This window comes from Zingiber officinale, chromosome 10A (genome assembly GCF_018446385.1).
Source record: "Zingiber officinale cultivar Zhangliang chromosome 10A, Zo_v1.1, whole genome shotgun sequence".
In the NCBI taxonomy this organism is placed as follows: domain Eukaryota; kingdom Viridiplantae; phylum Streptophyta; class Magnoliopsida; order Zingiberales; family Zingiberaceae; genus Zingiber; species Zingiber officinale.
The window spans coordinates 54,030,805-54,054,237 of NC_056004.1; the positions used below are offsets into that span (position 1 = coordinate 54,030,805).

The following is a 23,433-nucleotide window of genomic DNA, read 5'->3' on the forward strand; positions in this document are numbered from 1 at the left end:
GATAAAGAGAGAGAAAGTGTAATGAGAAAAAATGAGGAGAGAGAGTATGATGGGAGATATTGAAGAGAGAGTGTGATAGGAGATATTGAAGAGAGAGAAAGTGTGTTAGAAAAAAGGGAGAGTGTGATCGGAAAGATTACAGAGAGAGAAAGTGTGATGAGATAGAAAGCATAATGAGAGAGAAAGTGTGATGAGATAGAAAGCATAATGAGAGAGAAAGTGTGATGAGAAGAAAGAGAAAAAAGAGTGTGATGTGAGAGATTGAGGAGAGAGAAAGTATGATAAGAAAAGAAGTATGATGAGAGAGAAAGTATAGTAAGAAAAAAATAGAGGGAAGAGAGTGTAATAGAAGATATTAATAAGAGAGAAAGTGCGATGAGAGAGAACGTGTAATGAGAAAAAAGAGGAAAGAAAATGTGATCAGAGAGATTAATGAAAGAGAAAGTGGATGATAAAATGAGGAGAGAGAAAAATATAATGAGAGAGAATAAGAAGAGAGAAAGTGATATAAAAGAAAAATTAAATAAATATATTTTGATATTTGATATTAAAGGGGAAAATTTTAGTTTTGGGTCAAGAGTATTTTTGGAATAAAGGAATATTTTGATTGTTGAAAATAGAATAATAACTCATTGAAGGGGGAGACATGAGAATGAGTCATTACCCAATTATAAGAATTCATTTCCTTATTTGTATTTCTATTCCTATAATTCTTATTCCACTTTTATTCTTCTAAACCAAACGACCCTTATTACTTATTAAAGTTTTATTTATTTATTTTACTAATCTAATCATAAAACATATTAAATCACTTTCAGTTTCAAACTGCAATATTTCTTGTCTTTTAATAACTCCAACTAATCAATTTTAAAGCAATTTATATTTTTCTCATATTATTTCCGAACTTAAAAAACACTTTCCATTATTTATTTAATGCGATAACACCAGTCAATTTATTATATCCAATACGACATCAGTAAATATTATCCAAAGGCAAATGTTCATCAAACTCCATTGTTATGGCGATTTATTGATTTTTACCACTCTTTTCTTTTTTCGTCTTGATCGTATTCAAACATGAATTAGATTCGTAGTCACTACCAAACACTCCTAAAATCTTCTCCCTGCACTTCTTGCTTTCTAGGGTTTCGAAGTTGCCTCTCCACCGATTTCTCGCCTTTTTCTCTCTGGCGTCTGTGAAACTCGCATTAGGGTTTTGGGAATTCGAATTCTGAAGTGGGGGCAGGCAGTCTTGCTCAAGGCTTAGTGGGAGGGGTCGAAGAGGATGATCACGGAGAAGCCTAGCTGGGTTAGACATGAGGGGATGCAGATCTTCTCCATTGATATCCAAGCCGGCGGTCTCAGGTTTGCAACTGGTGGAGGTGATCACAAGGTGAGAATTTGTTTTTCAACGCTTTTTTTCGTCTTCTAATCTTTTAGTGATCTCTACTAAGCATGCCTTTCCTTTTTACCACCCCATTATGACTTCAAGTTGATTTAGTATCTCTATTCTCGTCTTCGTGTACGTAGCTAACTAGTTTTGACGAGATTTGTTACACCTGTTTGACTTCGACATTTGCTTACACTGTGAGCGCTCGCATTCTCCAGTTACAGTGGTTTGGCTACTTTGTACGTAGTCTTATTTGTGAATGCTTTATTACCATGGACAGTTTAAAATATATATACATATATTTTCACTTCAGGAATGTGATTTGAAACAGCTTGATGTTTATACTGTGTATACTGTCCTGGTGGGATGCTGATTCTATATGTTGTCTTTTTTTCCCCCTTAGTGTTTGGGTAGATGAGGTTGTGTTTAAGTTAAATTTTGATGCAGAATTATACAAGTATTAGGACAGATAGGTAGGCAATTTGTGACAAAAGATTTATATCACTTAACAATACTGCAACTAGCAATTTTATGATTTTACTTTCTACACCAACCTAGTGGGAAAGGATTCATACAGCCGACCCCACTTAGTGGGAAAAGGCTTGGTTGTTGTTGTTGTTGTTGTACTTTCTACACCAACCTTTGTTACATTAATGGACATTGGTTTTAATTTTCTCCTGGTTTTCATGAAGGTTCGAATATGGAACATGAAATCACTAGAGGGGGGCTCTGAAAATGATTCTTCAACTCCTAAAGTGCTGGCTACACTGCGGGACCACTTTGGATCAGTTAATTGTGTCAGGTGGGCTAAGCATGGTAGGCTCCTTGCTTCTGGATCTGATGATCAGGTAATTCTTATTCATGAGAAAAAGCCTGGATCTGGTACAACTGAATTTGGCAGCGGAGAGCCTCCAGATGTAGAAAATTGGAAAGTTACTATGACATTGAGAGGCCATACTGCAGATGTGGTAATTAGAAAATTTTCCCTTGAGATTTCAATTTTTTATGTTATGAACACCAATATGTTATACATTTGTTTATTTAGTCTTGATTATGCTTGTCTAATGGAGTTTCCTATTATGTTTAAAATAGGTAGATCTCAATTGGTCTCCTGATGACTCAACACTAGCTAGTGGTAGCTTGGATAATACTATTCACATTTGGAGCGTTACCACTGGCATCTGCACTGCTGTACTAAGAGGGCATTCCAGCTTAGTCAAAGGAGTTACTTGGGATCCTATTGGTTCTTTCATAGCTAGTCAGTCAGATGACAAAACTGTAATAATATGGAGAACTAGTGATTGGAGCTTGGCACATAAGACAGAAGGCCACTGGTCAAAGTCGGTGCGTAATGGTCGCTAGTTATTGCAACATTTTTCACAAACCTATATGCTATGTGTTAGTAAAGATGTCATCCTTCACTAGTCTATTTATAATACCTTTTCTCTTTCCAGCTTGGTTCTACATTTTTCAGGCGCCTTGGGTGGTCACCGTGTGGCCATTTCATCACTACTACTCATGGCTTTCAGAAACCTAGACATTCAGCCCCTGTTCTTGAAAGAGGTGAATGGTCTGCTACCTTTGATTTCCTGGGTCATAACGCTCCTGTTATTGTGGTAAAGTTTAACCATTCCATGTTCCGGAAACAATTTTCTAATTCCCAAGAAGCAAACTCTGCACCTGCTGGATGGACCAATGGATCTTCTAAGGCTGCATCAAGAGAGCTCCAACCATATAACGTTATTGCAATTGGAAGTCAGGACCGTACTATAACAGTGTGGACGACGGCAAGTGCCCGCCCCTTATTTGTTGCTAAACACTTCTTTACACAAAGTGTTGTTGACTTATCATGGTAATAGACTTTTTTTTTTACACAAGCTTGCCATTTTTTCTCTTCATGTCTGCTTCATAGCCAACCTAATTTTATCTCTTTGCTGGCAGGAGCCCAGATGGCTATGCTCTTTTCGCTTGCTCTTTGGATGGCACAGTAGCCTCCTTTCATTTTGAGGTGAAGGAGCTAGGACACAGGTTAAATGATACTGAGCTGGATGAAATAAAGAGAAGTCGGTATGGAGATGTCAGAGGAAGGCAATCAAACTTAGCAGAAAGTGCTGCACAGTTAGTGCTAGAAGCAGTCTCAGCTAAGCAAACAGCAAGCAAAAAAGTAGCATCTACTGTTGAGAAAAATCAGATATCTGGAAAAGCTTCCACTGATCCAGTAAATCCAATTATTAGCCAACCAATTCACAAGAGTACTGATGCCCAGACTGGAGATGGTAGAAAAAATGGAGGGGCTATAAACGATGGTTCAAATACTATTACATCTGCGCAGTTATCAAGTCCTCCAAAACAAAGAGAGTATCGCCGTCCTGATGGCCGAAAACGAATTATACCAGAAGCAGTTGGAGTTCCAGCACACCAGGAAAATCAGTCTGCAGTTCATGCTCAACTTGCAGAATTCTCTCCCTTGGCCTTGGATCAAACAAAGGACAATCGAAATGTAGTTGCTGATGGTGGGGTAAAAGATGCTTCCCTAAAGCGTCCATTTAGTGGAAGCTATGAGACACACAGCTATTCTGACAAGCTTAACAACTGTGGATCTAAGGAGCGTTCTGGAATCACTGCAAGAGCTAACATCACTGAAAGTCTTCTTATCGAGAAAACACCAGTTCTGACTAGCACTGATGGAAGGGCTAATGTAGAACATATAGGGTGTATAGGCATGCCAAGTTTTCTATCAACCTGCAATTCTCTTTCAATTCGAGTATTTAATAAGAAAAATACTGAAGACAGTTTACCAATCTGCCTGGAAGCAAAGCCTGTTGAGCATTCTGCCCATGACATGATTGGTGTTGGTAATGCATTTTCCACTAAAGAAACTGAAATAAGTTGCACACAAGGATCTGAAACTCTGTGGTCTGATCGCATATCTGGAAAAGTCACTGTTTTAGCTGGAAATGCCAATTTTTGGGCTGTTGGTTGTGATGATGGTTGCCTACAGGTACACAAAAAATCACTTTTATATTAATGCAAAACTAATCTAATATATGCCAATATATGGGATCCTAACCCTCTTTTATAGATTGATAACATGACTTATTTTTCGTAAAATATTTTTTTTTTGACAGTCTTTTCTAAAAAACTAAACCTTTTATAGAAACTGGCAAACTCTATTATATTCTATAATTTACGGAATCATAATCCCATAAATCATGGAATATTTTCAATCTTATTTTTAGGGATATTCATGGTTATAAATTAGTCTGTTAATGATCTCATAAATGAATCGGATGTTCGTCAACAAGCTTGGTGTTTAGTTGGATAAAACTTGTTTAAGTTCATTCAATAGGAAAACAATATAAAAATAAACAAACTCGAATACTAGTAAGTTTGGTTCATTAATGTTCATGAATAGTTTATGAATAAATTTATTTATTAATTTGTGTGAAATTTAATTGTAAATTTACTTCTTAATTTTTTATTTAAATAGATGTAATTTATAACTATAATTTAAATTATTTATAATATGCTAAAATAATAGAATACTATAAGTTTCAAGAATTAGATAAAAGTGTAGCCTAGTTTATAAATAAAACAAAGCTATTAGTTAAGCTTGATAATATTTTTAATAAATAAGCTTAAACAAGATAAGTAAATAAATAAGTTTCATCATAGCTAAGCTCGACTTTGATCCTTTAATCCCTAGTTACAAAATCATGTTTCTGGACCCTTTCCCTCAAGCTAGTAAATAAATGTTTATCATTTCTAGCCAAGGTTCTAAAATTCGCTAGACTCTAGTCGGGCGGCAGACCAGCGCCTGGGCGGCCTAGGCGGATTCCTCGGTATCCCTTGATTCATGTGGACTGTGGACAATGTCAGATGCAAATCTAAATGTTGTTTTAAACAATTTCATAGCAATGGAGATCTATGTATTGTGAACAGTAGAACATGCAGTAAATTATCATAATCATGTAGTAAACAGTAGAACATATATCCAACTTGAATTTTAAAACCTTGCTATAAGCTAAAACAACTCTAGTGGTGGAAAACATTATAAAATAGTAGCAATAGTTCAATTCAAGATTACAATGCATTGTGAACCAGTAACCACTAAGCAAAATATAATTGTTGAATAACATAAATCATGTCTTAACAAAATGAGTTCAAAATTACACAACTAATAATATCTCATAGACTCATATTTATTCTACTTCTTCTTCTCCATAATTTTCAATAACTTGTTCTTCATCTGACACAAACTCAATATCATTATTGTGATCCTCGTCTTCTTCTTCGGATTCAAAATCATCTTCATGAAGTTCTCTCACTCTAGAGCTTCTTCGGGTTGTAGATTTTCATCTGCTCCACTTGCTTCATCAACCATTTGCCAAGTGAGCCCGGAACCTAGTTCAACTTCATTATCTTCCCCACCATCCACAATCCAACCTTGTGCATTTGAAGCATCTTTTGCAAGAAGAACATCTACATTCCTTTCTTTTTCTCGTTTTTGTTTGTTCAACAATCTAGCATTAAATTGGACAAATACTAGATTTTTCAACCTGTTGGCATCCAACCTATTTCTTTTATTTGTATGAATCTTAAAAAACGAGAGAAAGTAATATATTATAGTTAGTAACTTGAATATAAAAGTTAAAACAAATTAAAGACTTAAAGCCTAAAGTTTACCCCTTCAAATGCACTCCAATTTCTTTCACATCCAGATGAACTTGTAGTTAATGAAAGTATCCTCAATGTCACCCTTAGCAAGTTAGGTGTGTGAGCACCGTATGTACTCCACCATGCACATGGATCAAATGTATCATCATTTTTTTCACATGCTTTTGCTTCCAATGTTTTTCCAAATAACCCTATCTTATCTCTATATTTTGGAAATTCTTTGTTAATAATTGTATCTTGTAGATCTAACTCATTGGCATGCAAAGTTTCCATGCATTCAAAAATCCCCGTCGCGACCTCCTCATAAAGAGCAATAGAACTATCTTTATAGTAAAAATAAGGATTCAACAAAAAAGCAGTGGTATGCAATGATGTATCAAGTCTATCCTTCATTTTTGACTCAATAATGACTATTATAGGTTGATAATTTGATTCCACGTTGTTCAAAGCCACCTTGATATCTTCTTTAGCTTGAAGAAGCTCCCCATATAGAAACCCCATCGACGGCTTTCTATCTCCATCTACCAATCGAAGAACTCTTACCAAAGGAGCAAATATTGTCAAACAAAGTGTCACACCATTCCAAAAACTCATGCTCATCACTATAGAGTAAGCCAATTTTCCTTTGTTTGTTTTTGACCATTTACATTTCTCCCACATATCACTTGTAAACATGACCCTTAAACTAGTTTTTTTTTCAATCAAACTTTGCAATGTGAGGAAATTTGATGCAAATCTGGTTACTCCTGGTCGGACTATGTCTCTCTTCTTCGTGAAACTTCTCATCAATGACAAAGTCTTATGGTGAGCATAGATGAAAATGGTAAAAGACTTGGATTGCTCAATAACCTTTTTATATCGTGGAAGTTTGTCAATATTTTCAAGCATGAGATTAACCGTGTGAGTTGCACATGAACTCAAAAAAATCTCAGGTCGTTTTTCTCTTATCAATTTAGCTGCAGCCATATTGTTGGTGACATTGCCTGTTAGAATCTGAATAATATTCTGAGCTCATACTTGTTCAACACACTTGTCAACATACTCAAAAATAAGTTCAGCTGTATGTGCTTCGTCTGAAGACTCCTTAGACTCTAAAAATGTAGTACCCTCCTTGCAATTAACACACAAATTTAAGATGTTTCTTTTTCTATCACTCCATGCATCTGTCATGATCGAGCATCCATTCTTCTTCATGTTTCTTCAGCAATTATTTTGTTCTTTCAACTTCGGCTTTCAATAATGACTCCCTAAGTTGATATTGAGTTGGAGGCTTGAATCCTGGTCCAAATTGACCCATTGCCTCCATTAGTTGTTTGAAGCTATCATTATCAACAGCATTGAATGAGATTCCATTTTCATAAACCCATTTCCCAACATATTGTTGAACTTGTAAGTTCTCTATTTGAAAAGAGCCTCATTTATATTTTTTTGGCGAAACACTTTACTTCCATTGGAGCTTGCATTTTCTGGAGCAATTGCCGATGCATATCTATCCATGGGGCCAAGTGGAAGAGGTTTTTTAATTCCATCCATCCCTTCAATTTCAAGACCTTCTTCTTCGTCTAGAGAAATAACCACCTATGCTCTACAACTTTGTTCTTCCATTATTTTGTTATTCTTTCTGTTCCTCCCTTCTAAAATAGTCTGTTTGCACTTATTTTTGTCTGCTTGAGATGCTTTTTGACAACCAGATACATTTCCAGGTATATTTCCAATGTACTCCTTTATCTTATACACTCTCCTTAACATTGCTTTTCCACGTAACTTACATTTAATTTTGTCGAGGTTCTTAGGATCAATCAATATCCCAAACTCCCATCCGATGTCATTTGACTTTCTTCTAAGAATCCCGGATTTGGGTTGAGTGACAAATGCTGTCGAAGATGAATTGCTTGCCATTGATAACAGATAATTTGAAAAAATTATATATAACAAGATATAACATGATAATAAAATTTAATTATACCATGCAGGCATACAATACAAAATAATGAAATATAACATTAAGTCATTAACAAGTCTGAAAATATTTTTATATATATCTTAATCTAATTAATAAAATTTATTAGATATTTGGTTAAATAAATTAAATTTTAAATATATTTTTTATATTTTTAAATCTGTTTTATACTTTTATATATAAATTAATAATATTTATTGGAATTTTTAAAATTTTAATTTAATTTTTCATATTTTTAAAACTGATTTATATAAAATTAATAATATTTATTAGAATTTTTAAAATTTTAATATAATTTTAATATTTATAAATCCGATTAATATAAATTAATAATATATAAAATTTATAAATATGATTTATATAAATTAATAATATGTATTATATTTTTTTTAAATTTTAAATATTTTTTATATTTTTAAATCTGATAAATGATAATATTTATTATAATTTTTTAAATCTGTTAATATATAAATTAATATTTAATATTATTTATTTTAAAAAATTTAATATATTATTTATATATTTAAATCTGATTATATAAATTATAAAATTAATAATGGTTATTTGAATTTTATATATTTAAATTTGTTTTATATAAATTAATAATATTTATTATATAAATTTTTTTTTTAAATATATTTAATTGGGGTCGTAATTTTATTAGGCTTTATGAATCAACCCTATTATTGAAATTATCCTCCTTAGGAATTGTTTTAATTTATTAAATCTAAAAAAATAAAAAAAAGAAGAAAACGCCGTCTCTCTGTCGTGACTCGCGCGACTGCGCGGATTCCACCGGCGCCGCCAGAAGCTTCGTTGGACGAGTCCGGTGCATCCGGCGAAGTCCAGCGTTGCTTCCAGCGCCGCCGGTAGCGTCGCGCAAAGCTTTTGGCGTAGCTAGAGGCATCGCGACTCTACCGGCGTTGCTCGAAGCAACGCCGGACGCGTACAGCGCGTCCGTCGACGCTTCAGGCGGCGCCCTGCGATGCGTCCGGCGTTGCTGCGACGAAGAATCGAGAAACAAAAAATATAAATTAACAGAAACAAAAAAAAAAACTTATCGGAAGTCGCGATCGGAGAAGACGAAGAGTTGGCGAAGAGTCGGCGATGAAAGAAACGAAATGCCTCGGGCCCTCGGCAAATATCTAAAAATCGATTTTATATGCCTAAAATACCTAGCCCGTCGAGCCCGCCGAGCCCGCCGAGTCCGCCGAAGTCCGCCGAAGCCTGCTGAGGACCACCGAGGAACGCCTAGGCGGTCCAGCCGCCTAGGTCTTCTGCCTCACTGGTTTCCGGCGCGGCCTGCCGCCGCACAACGCCTAGGTGGGCCGCCTAGGGCGAGATTTCGAACACTATTCCTAGCTTAGATATAATACTTTAAAATATTGAACTACTTAATCCTTTAGTAAGAATATCTACAAAAGAAAAAAAAAGAATTTCTACAAGTTGCCTAGATATATAAGGGGTATAAATAATCTGCTCTCTAGCTTCGCTTTGACAAAGTGTCTCTTTCGATTGATCTTGTTGTACTTGGACCGAATTGTGAGCTATGCTAATCACAAACTTATTATTACAATAGTCTCATTGGGTCATCCCATTTGATCTTTAAATATTCTAAGATGATTTTTAACCAAAGTAGCTTACACACACTTTAAGCTATTACTCGGAATTCTGCCTCTACACTAGATTGCACTATCAGATATTGTTTCTTGCTCCATGTCACGAGGTTAATTCTAAGAAAGGTTACCTTATGTCAACCATTGCAACTGTTGACCTAGTATAATCAACAATTCATCCATATATGCCTTCAACACTAAACTTCCATTTCTTGGAAACAAAATACCCCTTCTTTGAGATACTGTAATACTTGATGAGTTGCTTTCAAATGAATTTTTTTTGCATTATGCATGAATTAAGTAACCACTTTGTATGCTATGTTTAGTTGTGTATGAGGTGTATGAGGCAGATAAATAAATAAGTCTTCTTATGAGACATTGATGCATTTCCTTATCTAGGTATTGGGGTATATTGGAGCATATGATGGCTTGCAATGTTGTCTTGCTTGTTTCTTTAAGGAGAGCTTGTTCAGAGTGAGCCATCTAAAAAATGTCATCCTTCCTAATACTTTGATTTTAAACTCCTTCACCAAACACTAAATTGTCTCTCCTTATAATCATTACTATTATATCATTAACATGTACTAAGAGCGTGACCTTTGTGATTCTCCCTACATTAAGAGCGTTGTGACTCCCCTCGAAGAAGATTGATCAATAAACAATGCAATCCCCTTGCTTTGTTTATACTGCTATGGCAATTATAATTCTCATAAATATACCAAACTATGCTCATGGTGATTGCTTAAGTCCATATAAGATTTTTTTTCAATTTACATACAATATGAGCATCCAAATTATTTCCTTATCTCAGTGAGACCTTCATATAAATTTCTCGCTCTCTGTGCAAAAATACATTCTTGACATTAAATTATTATTATAACTCCCAACTATAATTAGATGCAAAGATTGTATAATTCCTTCCGTTTTCATTTTTACAATTGGAGCAGAAGTTTCTAGATAATGAGTCATAGGTTTGAGTATAGCCCTTAGCTACTAGGATTGCCTTATATCTTTCTTTCTATTGATTTATTCACTTTATATTTCACTGTATAGAAGGGGCGTCTTGGCGTAACGGTAAAGTTGTTGCCATGTGACCAAAAGGTCACGAGTTCGAATCCTGGAAACAACCTCTTGCAAAAAGCAGGGTAAGACTGCGTATAATGAATTTTTCCCCGGGACCGCGCATGGCGGGAGCTTTGTGCATCGGGCTGCCTTTTTTTTTTTATATTTCACTGGATAGACCCATTTACATTTTTTTTCTTCTTATTGGCAACTTCACCAATTCCCACGTTTGGTTATTCTCTAATGCATTTATTTCTTCATTCATGGTTTGTTTTATTTCAAATTGAATAATGTCTAAGATATGGTGGTAGAGATGATAATGGTGGTTAAACAAGAATACTTTATGTGATGATGAAAGATGTTCAAAAGATACGGAGTTCCTAAGAGGATATAAAGGTTATTTTGTATGTTCTCTACTTCCTTTCCTAACAACATTGAGAAGGCTTAGGTCCTCATCACCTATATGTGATTCAGTTTTAACTTCTAATGAAGAATTATAAATTGTTATCTCATTTTCAGGATTTGGCATAGATTCTTGACTTGCATTAGTTTAGGGACAAATATCTTCTTCCGTAAATATGCCTTGTCAAGTGATTCTCAATGATAGAGTTGAGATTTTGATGCACAGGCTAGACATAGGATTTGGCATAGATTCGGACGCAATTTTATGTAGATTCAGACACATGATTTAGTATGGGCTCATTGCGAGTAATGACGGATCTAGTATGGGCTCATTGCGAGTAATGACGGATCGAGTAAGAATTTTTTGTCCTTATCTTCTAATATGGAATTCTCCTCTTAAACATAAGGTGTGGTGAAGTAGACATTTGTTCATTGAAGTAGTAATCTATGCCAACACATATAACCTTTTTTAATGGAGGATAATTTTTACTCTTTCTGAATCGAGGAATAACGTACAAATATACTTTTTAATGCTCTTAGGTCTAACTCCCCTCTAATTTTGATTATGCACATGAACAAATGATAAACACTCAAATATTGTAGGGATAAAATTATTTGTAGCCTATATGTTTGGATAAAATGGTTGAGAGTGTTTCCATTAGACTCTTAAACCCTAAGATTTTAAAAGGTAAATGATTTTTTGAAGATTTTAAAAAAATTGCTTCCCCAAAATGATTTAGCCACATTTTTTTTTTTTGAAATAAAAGGGCTTGGGTTAACAGTAGGAGATGATAAATTTTCTTTTCTTTGATTTCGTTTTGTTGAAGAGGAAGATAAAAAAAATTTGATTAGCAATAATAAAATAAAATAAAATTTATTTAAATATAAACGATATAGTCGGGGATAGAGCCTAATAACGTAGAATGATCCATATAGCCGACCTCACCTAGTGGATAAAGTTTGGTTGTTGTTAATTCTGTTTTATTGTGGTGTACTGACACAAGATGACTCATATATCATCCCTTCTTTTTGAAATAAAGAGTTAGGATTTGATTGAATTAATCCCTATCATATTCTAACCTTGATATTAACCCCCAGTTAATTTTTAATCATGGAACAAAAAATTGGGAGGACATATTGACATCAGAAGTAAAAAAGAAAATACTACTACAATCATTAATGAAGACAAACTATTTTGCCCCAGAAACATTAGTAGTAGAAGGATCTCAAATATCATTGTCAATGGGCTAAAAAAAAGCTGTTTTTACTACTTAATGGAAAAGACGTACATTTGTGATTAACAAGTTTTCATACTATGCAATGGAAACTCTCAATATATATACTTTGGAGTAAAGATGGAAAAAGAATATTTATTGTTTCTGAATGATGGATGTCCTATTGGTGGTGGTGAAACCAAATCTTATTATTATTATTAGACAAACAAAGTTCTAAAACGAAAGAGTAAGATAACTTGTTTTTGGTAATATTTGATTGATTCAAGGTTCAAGATAGTAAAGTGTATTCTATCTTTAGCATGTCCAATCATCTCCTTGAATCCTTGTCCTGACATACACAATAACTATGATAAAAATCACATTGCAACATAAATCTTGAGTTAGCTTTTGGATAAGGATAAGGTTTATAAGAATATTTTTAAGATTAATGGACTCCTACACCTACTTCTACAGTTAAAGAACCATTAGCTATGACTATTTTCCTATCACTGGACATAGGGAATACATGGAAAAAAACACATGGTGAATAGGTCATACAATCAGTAGCTCCTGAATCCATGATCCAAAACTCGAAAAAGGTTGTACCCAAGACATTTAATCCAATAGAGGATGGAAACATACCTAAGTACACTAATGAAATAGTACATGAAGGCTTGTTAAAGTTACCAATAAAGGATCTTAGTCGCTCTACCTCTTCTTGGTTATGCCCACCTGATTCCTTTGGTACTGCTTCACCATATCCACTTGGCCATTGATCTTTTATTTGTGTGTTCTCTTTCTTGTCCCACTCTTGGCTGGGCGGTTTGCCATGAAGCTTCTAACACCCCTTACGAGTATGCGTGACTTTCATGGTTTAGGAGCCTTTGGTTGTCCGAGTTTTCTACTTTCAGTAAATAATACTTTTTCTGAATTTGTGGTTGAATTATTGCCACCACTAGCTACCTAGCAGCGCTTTTTATGCTTTGTGATTGGAGTATAAGTCCTCTTTTGCTCTCCTCCCCTTGAACCAGTATTACCACAAATTAACGCATGGAAGTTCTTGCTTATCAACAACTTGGATTCCCACTTGATTAAATTTTGAATCAAGTTTTACAAGAAAATCATAAATTCAATCTTGGTCAATGAAGTTCTTTAGAACAACATTTTCAAAACATTTGATTTTGATAACCTTTCAATGATCTAGTTATTGCCATTAGTTTATTACCTTGTTTAGCAGTCTTGTTTTTACTTAAGTGTATCTCTTTCTTTTGAATATGTTTGTCCCAGTATTGTAAATGGAGGTAGACGGTGGTAGTGAGTAATTGCCTACTACCTCTTCCTAGGCGTGCCTAAGCAGTTAAATTTTTTTTTACTATTTTTATACATAATTAAATAATATATCAACTAAAGGATAAAAAATTAAATAAATGATAAAAAATTTAAAAAAATTACTATAAAATATATTAACTAAAAATGAAAAGTTAATATATATATTTTTAAAAAATAAATAATAATATTATTTAAATATATATTAAATTAATAGGATAATTTCATTGCACTTTAATTAAACCTATTTATGATTACAATTATTAATCTAAAGTTTCAATTAAATCCTAAGTTAAAAAAAACATATTTTATTCGGCGATCGATTTTGGTATTTCGGTTTTGGACGCGTCGCCTGACGCGATGCGTCTGAACGCATCGCTCGACGCGACGTGTCTGAACGTGTCGCCTAAGCCTGACGACGAGATCAAACTTGTCACCGGGGCTTGGCGACGGGTCCGAACCCATCGTGCGTGCTCGGATGCGTCACCCGAGTTTGAATCGGAAACACTACCGTCGTCAAAACATAAGGCGGTGCGATTGAGCTCCACCTCCCTAGGCAGCACCTAGACGGCCGCCTCGATGCCACTTAGAACACTAGTTTGTCCTAAATGTGGTTTGCATTAGTCCAGAACATACACGTGTCACTATTCTCACGAACCATTGAATTCCATAACCATACTATAATAATTGAATCTTCTTCATTCCATGCTCAAACTAGGATATCCAAGTTTTGACCTTATACCCATAAGATGACTTAGCTTTTGCTTTCCTCTAAGCATAGTATGAACAAGTTGGGACCACTTAAGATAGATTTTTTCCATTCAATTTTGTAGGCAATCTAGATATTTTACAATTCTCCGTATTGGTGAGATTGAATGATCTCTTCTTACTGTATTGTAACATATGTTTGTACAACTTTTAACATTTTTATAAATCATAACATGCAGAAAAAACTGCTGGGAAACAAGGAAAATTGGCAATAAGGTGGAGCAACAAAGATAAACTATCAATGATTGAGATTCGGGAATGAAATTCAACTATGAAAGTTGGTAAAAGGAACATGAGTAATATTCTATTTTGTCTTTAGAAAACAAAGCAAACAAAAAAACAGAAAACATTGATGAAGGTGATGAAGGTTGGAAGAAGGGAATCTAAAACTGAGCCTAACACTTTGATATCGTGTTGGAAATTGGAAATTTTATTAACTCAAAGTTATAACGAACCAGTCATGGTCGGTCCAAGCCCGAATAAAGGAGGAGGGTTGCGTTAGGTTACCAACTAGTGTTAAAACTATGACAAATGTTCAATGAATAAATTCATTAAACTATTGTGCTAATGCTAAGTTGTTTCCGGAAGGAACACGTTACAGGGTCCGACTGTAATGTTTCAGTAAAGACCGCTACATCTCCAGAACTTGAGTGTAGTGCTAAAGATGCAAGAGTTTACTTTGCATAATCTGACTGTAACGTATCGCCAAGGACCACTATATCTTCATGAGAACTTGGGTGTAGTGTTAAATAGACAAGAGTTCTCACACATAGGTTGGATAAGAACAAATATGATAGGAAAATTAATAGTTTAAAATTTAGAACATGGAATATAAGATCCTCATTGGTACATTAATGGAGGAAGTAGATACGATGATTAGGAGAAGAATTAGTATTTTGTGTGTACTAGAGACAAAATGGGCGAGAAGACAAAGATGATGAAGAACTCGAGTTTTAAATTATGGTATACGGGAAAGAGTAAAGCAAGAACTGGAGTGAGTATTATTGTAGATAGTTTGTTAAAGGATGAAGTTATAGGAGTAGTTAGAAAAGGAGAGAAAATTATAGCTCTTAAGATAATAGTGACGAAAGAAACTATGAACATAATTAATGTATATGCACCACAAGTAAGATTAGATGAAACTACCAAATCAAGATTTTGAGGCGACTTAGATAAAGTATTACAAAAATATTCCGCCACGTGAAATGATTTTAATAGGAGATAATCTAAATGAGCATATCAAGATGAAAAATAAGAAATATGAAAGGGTGCATGGGGTTATGGGTTTGGAACGAGAAATGAAGAAGGGAAAATTATATTACATTTTGCGATAGTATATGACCTTCTATTAGCTAATATGTTTTTTAAGAAAATAAAAGAACACTTAGTCACATTCAAAAGTAGAAATAATAAATCACAAATTGAATTTCTTATGGTTTAGTAAAAAAGATAGAAAGATTTATAAAGATTGCAAGGTTAGGAGAAAGCTTAACTACCCTACATAAGTTAGTAGTGTTGGATATACTCCTCAAGCATAGTATTAATAGAAAGAAAATATATACGACTTTTATAATTAATTAATGGAAGCTAAAAGATTGGAAGCAAAATATATTTAATGATAAGGTAGAAGTACAAGCATTAGGTGAAATATTCCGTGATTCTAATACGACATGAGATAAGATAGTATCAAAGTTGAAAATAGTAGATAAAAGTGTACTTGGTTAGTCAAAGGGATATGCACCACTAAGTAAGGAATCTTGGTGGTAGAATGAGAAAATGTAAGAGAAAGTGAAGGAAAAACGAATAGCTTATAAGAAATTATATATTTGTAAGAATAAGGAAAAATAAAAAAAATATACAATAGCCAAGAAAGAGGCTAAAAAAGTAGTGAATGGAGCAAAAATGAAACTTTTAGATGATTATATCAAAAGAAGGGGAAAGAAATATTTATAGAATATGTAGTGAGAAAAAGGAAGACAAGAGATCTTATCCAAATAAAATATATTAAAGATAAATGTAATATGGTACTAGTAAACGATGGAGAAATAAAACAGCGGTGGAAGAGGTATTTTCATCAACTTTTTAATAAAGGTTTACATGACCAACTTAACTTAGGTAATTTAAGTAGGTCAAATGAATATAGAAATTAAAATTTTTATTGTGGAATTCAAACTTCAGAAGTAGTATAAGCTTAAATGGGATGCACAATGGAAAAGCCATTGGGCTAGATGGTATTCCGATAGAGATATGGAAGTGCCTAGAGAAAAAAAGTATTGAATGACTTATAAAATTATTTAACATGATATTGAAAATGAAAAAAATGTCAGATCAATGAAGGGTAAGTATTCTAGTTCCTTTATATAAGAACAAGAGGGACGTACAAAATTGTGTAAACTATAGGAGTATTAAACTAATGAGTCATACCATGAAACTTTAGAAAAAAGTAATAGAAAAAAGATTAAGGAGATCACGATGACCGAAAATCAATTTGAGTTCATGCTTGGAAGGTCGACATTGGAAGCTATACATCTAATTGAAAAATATCAGGAGAAAAACAGGATCTACACATGATATTCATTAACATAGAAAAAACTTATGATAGAATTCTAAAAGAAATTATATAGAGAATTCTAGAAAAGAGAGATGTTAGCATAACATATATTGGACTAATTAAGGATATGTACAAGGATGTTACGACCAGAGTAAATACTTCAGGCGGAGTAACTGAATCATTTCCAATAAAGATAGAGTTATATAAAGGATCAACTCTTACTCCGTATCTTTTTATACTAATTATGGACGAACTTACTGCACACATTCAAGATAAGTACCGTGGTACATGTTTGCAGATGATATTGTTTTGGTAGATGAAATACGTGATAGAGTACACGCTAAACTAGAATCTTGGCGAGAAATACTAGAAGAGAAATATTTTAGACTTAATGGAATAAAGACAGAATATATAAAATTTAAGTTTAGCAATATTAGATGTAATGAGATAATTGTTAAGATAGGAGATGACGAGTTACTTGGAACCGAGAGCTTTAGATATTTATGATCATTTTTGTAAAATGATGGAGAGATTGAGAGAGATGTCTTACATATAATACAAGCAGGATAGTTAAAGTAGAAGTGAGCGTCAGATGTTTTTTTGTGACCGTAAAGTACCTTTAAAACTTAAAAGAAAATTCTATAAAGCTGCAGTTAGACCTGCTATGCTATTTGGACCTGAATGTTGGGTTATGACTCGAGCACATGAGCAGAAGATGAGAGTTATAGAGATGAGGATGTTAAGGTGGATGTGTGGACATACGAGGATGTATAGAATAAGAAATGAGAGCATTAGAGAGTCAGAATTGCATATATTGAGGGAAAACTTCGAGAGACACGTCTAAGATAGTATGAACATGTACTTAGACGATCAATAAATGGTCCAATTCTGCGATGTGAAACGAAAAAGGATAACAAAAAAAAAACTTGATTAGCAATAATAAAACAAGATAAAATTTATTTAACTATAGACGATGAAAAAAGATAGAGCTAAATGTTGTAAAATGATTCATATAGCCGACCTCATCTAGTGGGATAAAACTTGATTGTTGTTGTAAATCTCATCTAATTCACACTATTTTGTCCCCTTTCATGGATTCATAATCTATTTTTTTCTTAATAAAATAACACACAATTTTTTAACAAGAAACCTTAATTACCCTACTAAATCGAAGACTTTTCTAGAAAACTACCCAGCATGTTTTTTATAAATTAATTATACTATCATATCCCATAATTTACATAACCATGTTCCTATTAATTATGAAATATATTTAGCATAATTTCTAGGGATATTATCTTTCTACAAAAATTAATTGTCATCCTTATAAGTTGAGTTTCATTTGGTTTAGCCCAATGTTTTGAGTGTTTAATTTCTTATTGTTACTTACTTTGTATGCTTAGTGAAAAAGAACCCCACCCATGCCGGTCCCAAAAAGAGCGAGGGTTGCCCACCAACAAGGTCTTTTAGGCAAATATTTGAATGAATTTATCAAATTATTGTGCTAATGCTAGGTTGTTTCCGGAAGAAACACGTTGTAGGGTCTGATTATAACGTCTCGACAAGGACTGTTACATTTCCATGAGAATTCAGGTGTAGTGTTGAATATGCAAGAGTTTAAGTTGCAAAGGTCCGATTGGAGTGTACGGACCGCTACATCTCCATGAGAATTTGAGTGTAGTATTAAATATATAAGAGTTCTTACAACATAAGTTAGCTAAGAATAAATATTATGAGAAAACTAGTTGTCTAAGATTTGGAATATGAAATCTAGGAACGCTCACTAGTAAAGCGATGAAGAGAGTAGATACGATGATTAAGAGAAGAATTAATATTTTTTGTGTATAAGAGACAAAATAGGTAGGAGAGAAGATAAAGATATAGAAAATTCAAGATTTAAGTTATGGTTCATAGGAAGAAGTAAAATAAGAAATGTAGTAGATATTGTTGATAGTTTGCTAAAGGATGATGTAGTAATGAGTAATTAGAAAAGAGGGGTAAGATTATAGCTCTTAAGATAGTGGTGGTGGAAAGAACTATTAATGTAATTAATATATATGCACTTCAAGTAGAATTAGATGAAAACACTGAATTTAAGTTTTGGACTTAGATAAGATATTATAAAATATTCTGCCAAACAAAATAATTTTAATAGGAGATTTAAATCGACATGTCAGAGTGAAAAATGAGGAGTATGTTAGGGTGTATGGGGGTTATAAGTTTGGAACAAGAAATGAAGAAGGGAAAATTATATTAGATATGACTATTAACCTTATATTAACAAATACGTTTTTTTTAAAAAAAGAGAAGAACACTTTGATCACGTTCAAAATTGAAAGTAATAAGTTATAAATTAACTTTCTTTGGTTAGGAAAGGGTAAAATATATGTAAAGATTGTAAGACCATCCTTGGATAAAACTTAACTACTCAACATACATTAGTAGTGTTGAATATGATGTCAAGCATAGTATTAATAGAAGAAAAATGTGCACGACTCCTAAAATTAAATGGGGAATGTTTAAGTATGAAAAATAAAACATATTTAAGTAGGGGTAGGAGAATAAGTTTTAGGAGAAATACACGAGGACTCAAATATGACATTGGACAAGATGACATTAAAGTTGAAAATAATTGTTAAGAGTGTACTCAGTGAGTGGTCGTGCATCACAAAGAATTTCGGTAGTGAAATGAGAAAGTAGGGGAAAAAGTGAAGGAAAAATGATCAACCTATAAGGTATTATACACTTATAAAAACGAGACAAATTTTAAAAAAAATATACACTAGCCAATAAAAAGACCAACACAACAGTGAATGAAGCAAAAATGAAACCTATGAACACTTATATCGAAAATTGAATGCAAAAGAAGGAGAAAAGAATATAAAATAACTAAAGCGAGAGAGAGGAAGATAAGATATCTTATCCAAATGATGAGGAAATAAAAGAGCTATGAAATTGATATTTTCATCAATTTTTTAACGAAGGTTTATGTGAACAACTTAACTTAGATAATATAAGTAGGTCAAATGAGTATAGAAATTTAAATTTTTATCGTAGAATTCAAACTTCAGAAGTAGAACAAGTTTTGAAAGAGATGCAAAATGGAAAAGTAGTTGGACTTGATGATATTTCGATGGAGGTATGAAAGTGTCTAAACAATAAGGTATTGAATGACTTATAAAGTTATTCAATTTGATATTAAAAATCAAAAAATTGTCTGATTAAAGGAACAAAGGAGATTTATAAAATTGTGCAAATTATAGGAGCATTACACTAATGAGTCATATGAAATTTTAGAAAAAAGTAATATAAAAAATCCTAAGGAAGGGGAGACCAAGGTGATTGAAAATCCAAGACTAAGGAATAGAAGCAAAAGCAAAACTTATATATGATATTCATTGACCTAGAAAAAACTTATGATAAAGTTCAAGGAAAATTATATGGAGAATTCTAGAAAAGAAAGGTGTTAGCATAACATGTATTGAATTACTTAAAGATATGTATGAGGATGTAACGATAAGAGTGAAGACTTTAGGCGGATTAACCGAAGCGTTTCTTATAAGAATAGAGTTACATTAAGAATTAGATCTAAGTCCTTATCTTTTTATATTAATCATGGACGAACTCACTAGACACATGCATGATATAGTGCCGTGGTGCTTGTTGTTTGCAGATGATATTGTTTTTGTAGATAAGACATGTGTAGGAGTAAATGCTAAACTTGAATTACGACGGGAAATGCTAGAAGTGAAGGCTTTAGGTTTAGTAGAGTAAAGATAGAATATATAGAATTTAAGTTTAGTAATATTAAACGTAATGAGATAATTGTTAAAATAAGAAATGATGAGTTATGAACTTTAAATATTTAAGATCATTTTTCAAAAGATTAGGGGGATTGGGAGATGCGTTACATAAAATACAAGTAAGATGGTTGAAATGGAGGAGAGCAACAAATGCTCTTTATGACAAATGTGCATATCAAACGAGGAAGAGGAAGACCAAATAAGTTGATTATTAATAATAAAATAAGCTAAAATTTCAAATGTAAATGATGATATAGTAGGGCATAGAGCTCAATGACATAGAAGGATCCTTATAGCCGACCCCATCTAGTGGGATACGGCTTGGTTGTTATTGTTATTGTATAGTAAAAAAGAAATAATCTGTAGAATCTTTGAAATCTCATTTAGGGTCGGGGCTCCAATTTCTCATTGGACAAGACATATTCGTGCCCTACTAGAGCATGCGAAGGTGTGGTTCTGAAGGCATCAAGGAGGAGAGGAAGAAAATTAGGAAGATGAAAGGGGGAGAAGAATTTGAAACCATTTACATTCGTTTGAAATTGTAGCCTTCAATCGCTTTGGGGGAGTGACAACTCGTGTTCATCAATATAGGGTGAGGCAGATCATATTTAGGAAGAAGAGGAGAGTAGGGAACGAGACTTAAAGCTTGAACATTGTTGGAAATCACTACCCGAAGGAGACCTTGAGCTCCAGTATCACTAGAAATCATTGCCAACCTCGAGCTGTGAAAGAAGAGGTCTTGTGACCTCAGTAGAAGAAGAGGTCTCACTAATCCAGAGCAACAACAAGCCAAGGTTGTTGGAAATAACTGCTGACCTCAATTGGCGATTTCATTTGAGGTATTGCATTGCTTGGGAGCCCATGAAGCAACATTCTGGTCTCACAAAGCAGAGATTTTGTTCAAGTCTCTCGAAGTTGGAGTTCTCAATATGGCATTCTATCTCTTGGAAAGCTTGGTAACTCGCAGTACAATGATTTTTCTCAAGATCTCTTGAAGCTAGGCAGTTTGAAAGCTTATGGAATCACTACCATCATGTGAGGTGCCATTGGAGTGGGTTTTCTTCTTTCTAGCTTTTCTGTGTGCCGGTCAGAGGATGGAACAAGAAGTTTCACCTGAGCGACGAACATGGAACAAAATTTTAATCCCTGTATCTATGCTTGTATATAGTTTTCAAAATCAGCTGATCTGAAAATCAGACATTGACCAAATGAAAACTTGTTAGTGTTAGAAAATATTGAATCAAAACTACCAGAAAAATAACTCACTCTAGATATCTAGATAGACCAAAATTATCTAGATATTCTATGGGACTTGGCCAATCCCAGTGTATTCTTGTAGTTATCAACCCATTTATCATTTGATTCTTAATAAATGCAAACCAGAACATAGAAGAAATAGATAGTTCATATATAATTTGATGGATAATAAAGGAACAAGAGGTGTTATGGTGTTACCCCACTACCATCACTAAGATGTTAAGGATCACAAGTTTAAGTTAAGATAATTGGATATAAAATTATTGTATTAAAATTGGTTTCAAGAAATGAGATGTTAAATATTATAAAGATTCGTGCCTTTCAAATAGGATTAATGGTTCAATTCAAAGTTTAAGAAGAATTTAGATATAATTTTTCAAGATACATTTGATTAAAAAAATGAGGGAGTTAAAAGGCTTATGTGTGATTAGGTGGGTGGTGGGCAAGAAAGGAAGGGCCTTGGAGGATGCATAGAAGTGAACCATTACATCAATGCTCAGATGTGATTAAAAATAACAAAGCCTATTAAAAATGAGGGAGTTTAAATATGTTTTAGGGATTGACAAATTTGTATAAATGAGGTGAATTTGAATAGGAACAACGAAGCTAAAGTAGTGAAATAAGTTATAAGCATATTAATGTTTATATCATATGATTAGTTCTATGTCAATCTAGAAACTAAGAATGGGAAGAAATATACTTAGATCACTCACGTTATATCATGTCACTCTTGCACGGAGTAATTCTTTAAACCTTTGTGAGGATCATTAAGCTTCTCATGCCTGAATTTGATTTTTAGAAGCCAACTTTTACAGAGGCAAACAACACACTTCTTTTACTCCCATGCTTCATTCGTTCAACATATTTATTTAAATGAGTTAATAGGCGAAGTGAAGTCGCCAATCTTTTGAATCTTCAATTTTTTTTTCAGTGAAGTATGATTATAAGATTGCTAAGTATATGAAGTAATCTGAACTACTGAATTTAGGAATCCTCTTGGCCAAAAAACTTTATTAATCCTGCAGCATTGTCTGATAACATTTACTCTGCAGGTTTTATTGTTGTCGGTGGTGAATATTCTATCTGTCATCTTTTTTTTTTTTTTACTTTCAAGTGATGTTTTTCTGTTTCTTTTTGTAAGATCTACACTAAATGTGGAAGGCGAGCCATGCCAGTCATGATGATGGGATCTGCTGCAGTTTTTGTAGATTGTGATGAGGCTTGGAAGTTGCTTCTTGTCACAAAAAGAGGTTTGCTGTATGTTTGGGATCTTTTTAACAGGACTTGCATTTTGCACGAGTCTTTAGCTTCTCTAGTTACAGCAAGGGAGGAGTCTTCAACAAAAGATGCCGGTATAATGATAAATTATATGATTGGAGTGTTTTTATATAATGACAAATTATATGA

General features: G+C 33.5%; 1 protein-coding gene across 3 annotated transcripts in view; it reads left to right on the forward strand.

Moving 5' to 3' along the window:
* Positions 1 to 987: 987 nt before the first annotated feature.
* The window catches only part of LOC122026908 (protein HIRA-like), a 43,957-nt gene continuing 21,511 nt past the window's right edge, over positions 988 to 23,433 (forward strand). The window contains exons 1-7 of one of the 3 annotated variants that reach the window (XM_042585640.1): positions 990 to 1,393; positions 2,083 to 2,358; positions 2,483 to 2,734; positions 2,845 to 2,953; positions 3,056 to 3,242; positions 3,332 to 4,391; positions 23,168 to 23,378. In XM_042585640.1, coding sequence (XP_042441574.1) covers positions 1,286 to 1,393; positions 2,083 to 2,358; positions 2,483 to 2,734; positions 2,845 to 2,953; positions 3,056 to 3,242; positions 3,332 to 4,391; positions 23,168 to 23,378 — 2,203 coding nt within the window. In that variant the 5' untranslated portion in view covers positions 990 to 1,285. Of the gene's footprint in view, positions 1,394 to 2,082; positions 2,359 to 2,482; positions 2,735 to 2,844; positions 3,243 to 3,331; positions 4,392 to 23,167; positions 23,379 to 23,433 lie in introns of all 3 variants that reach the window. The other 2 variants (XM_042585641.1, XM_042585639.1) reach the window with 2 other exon arrangements.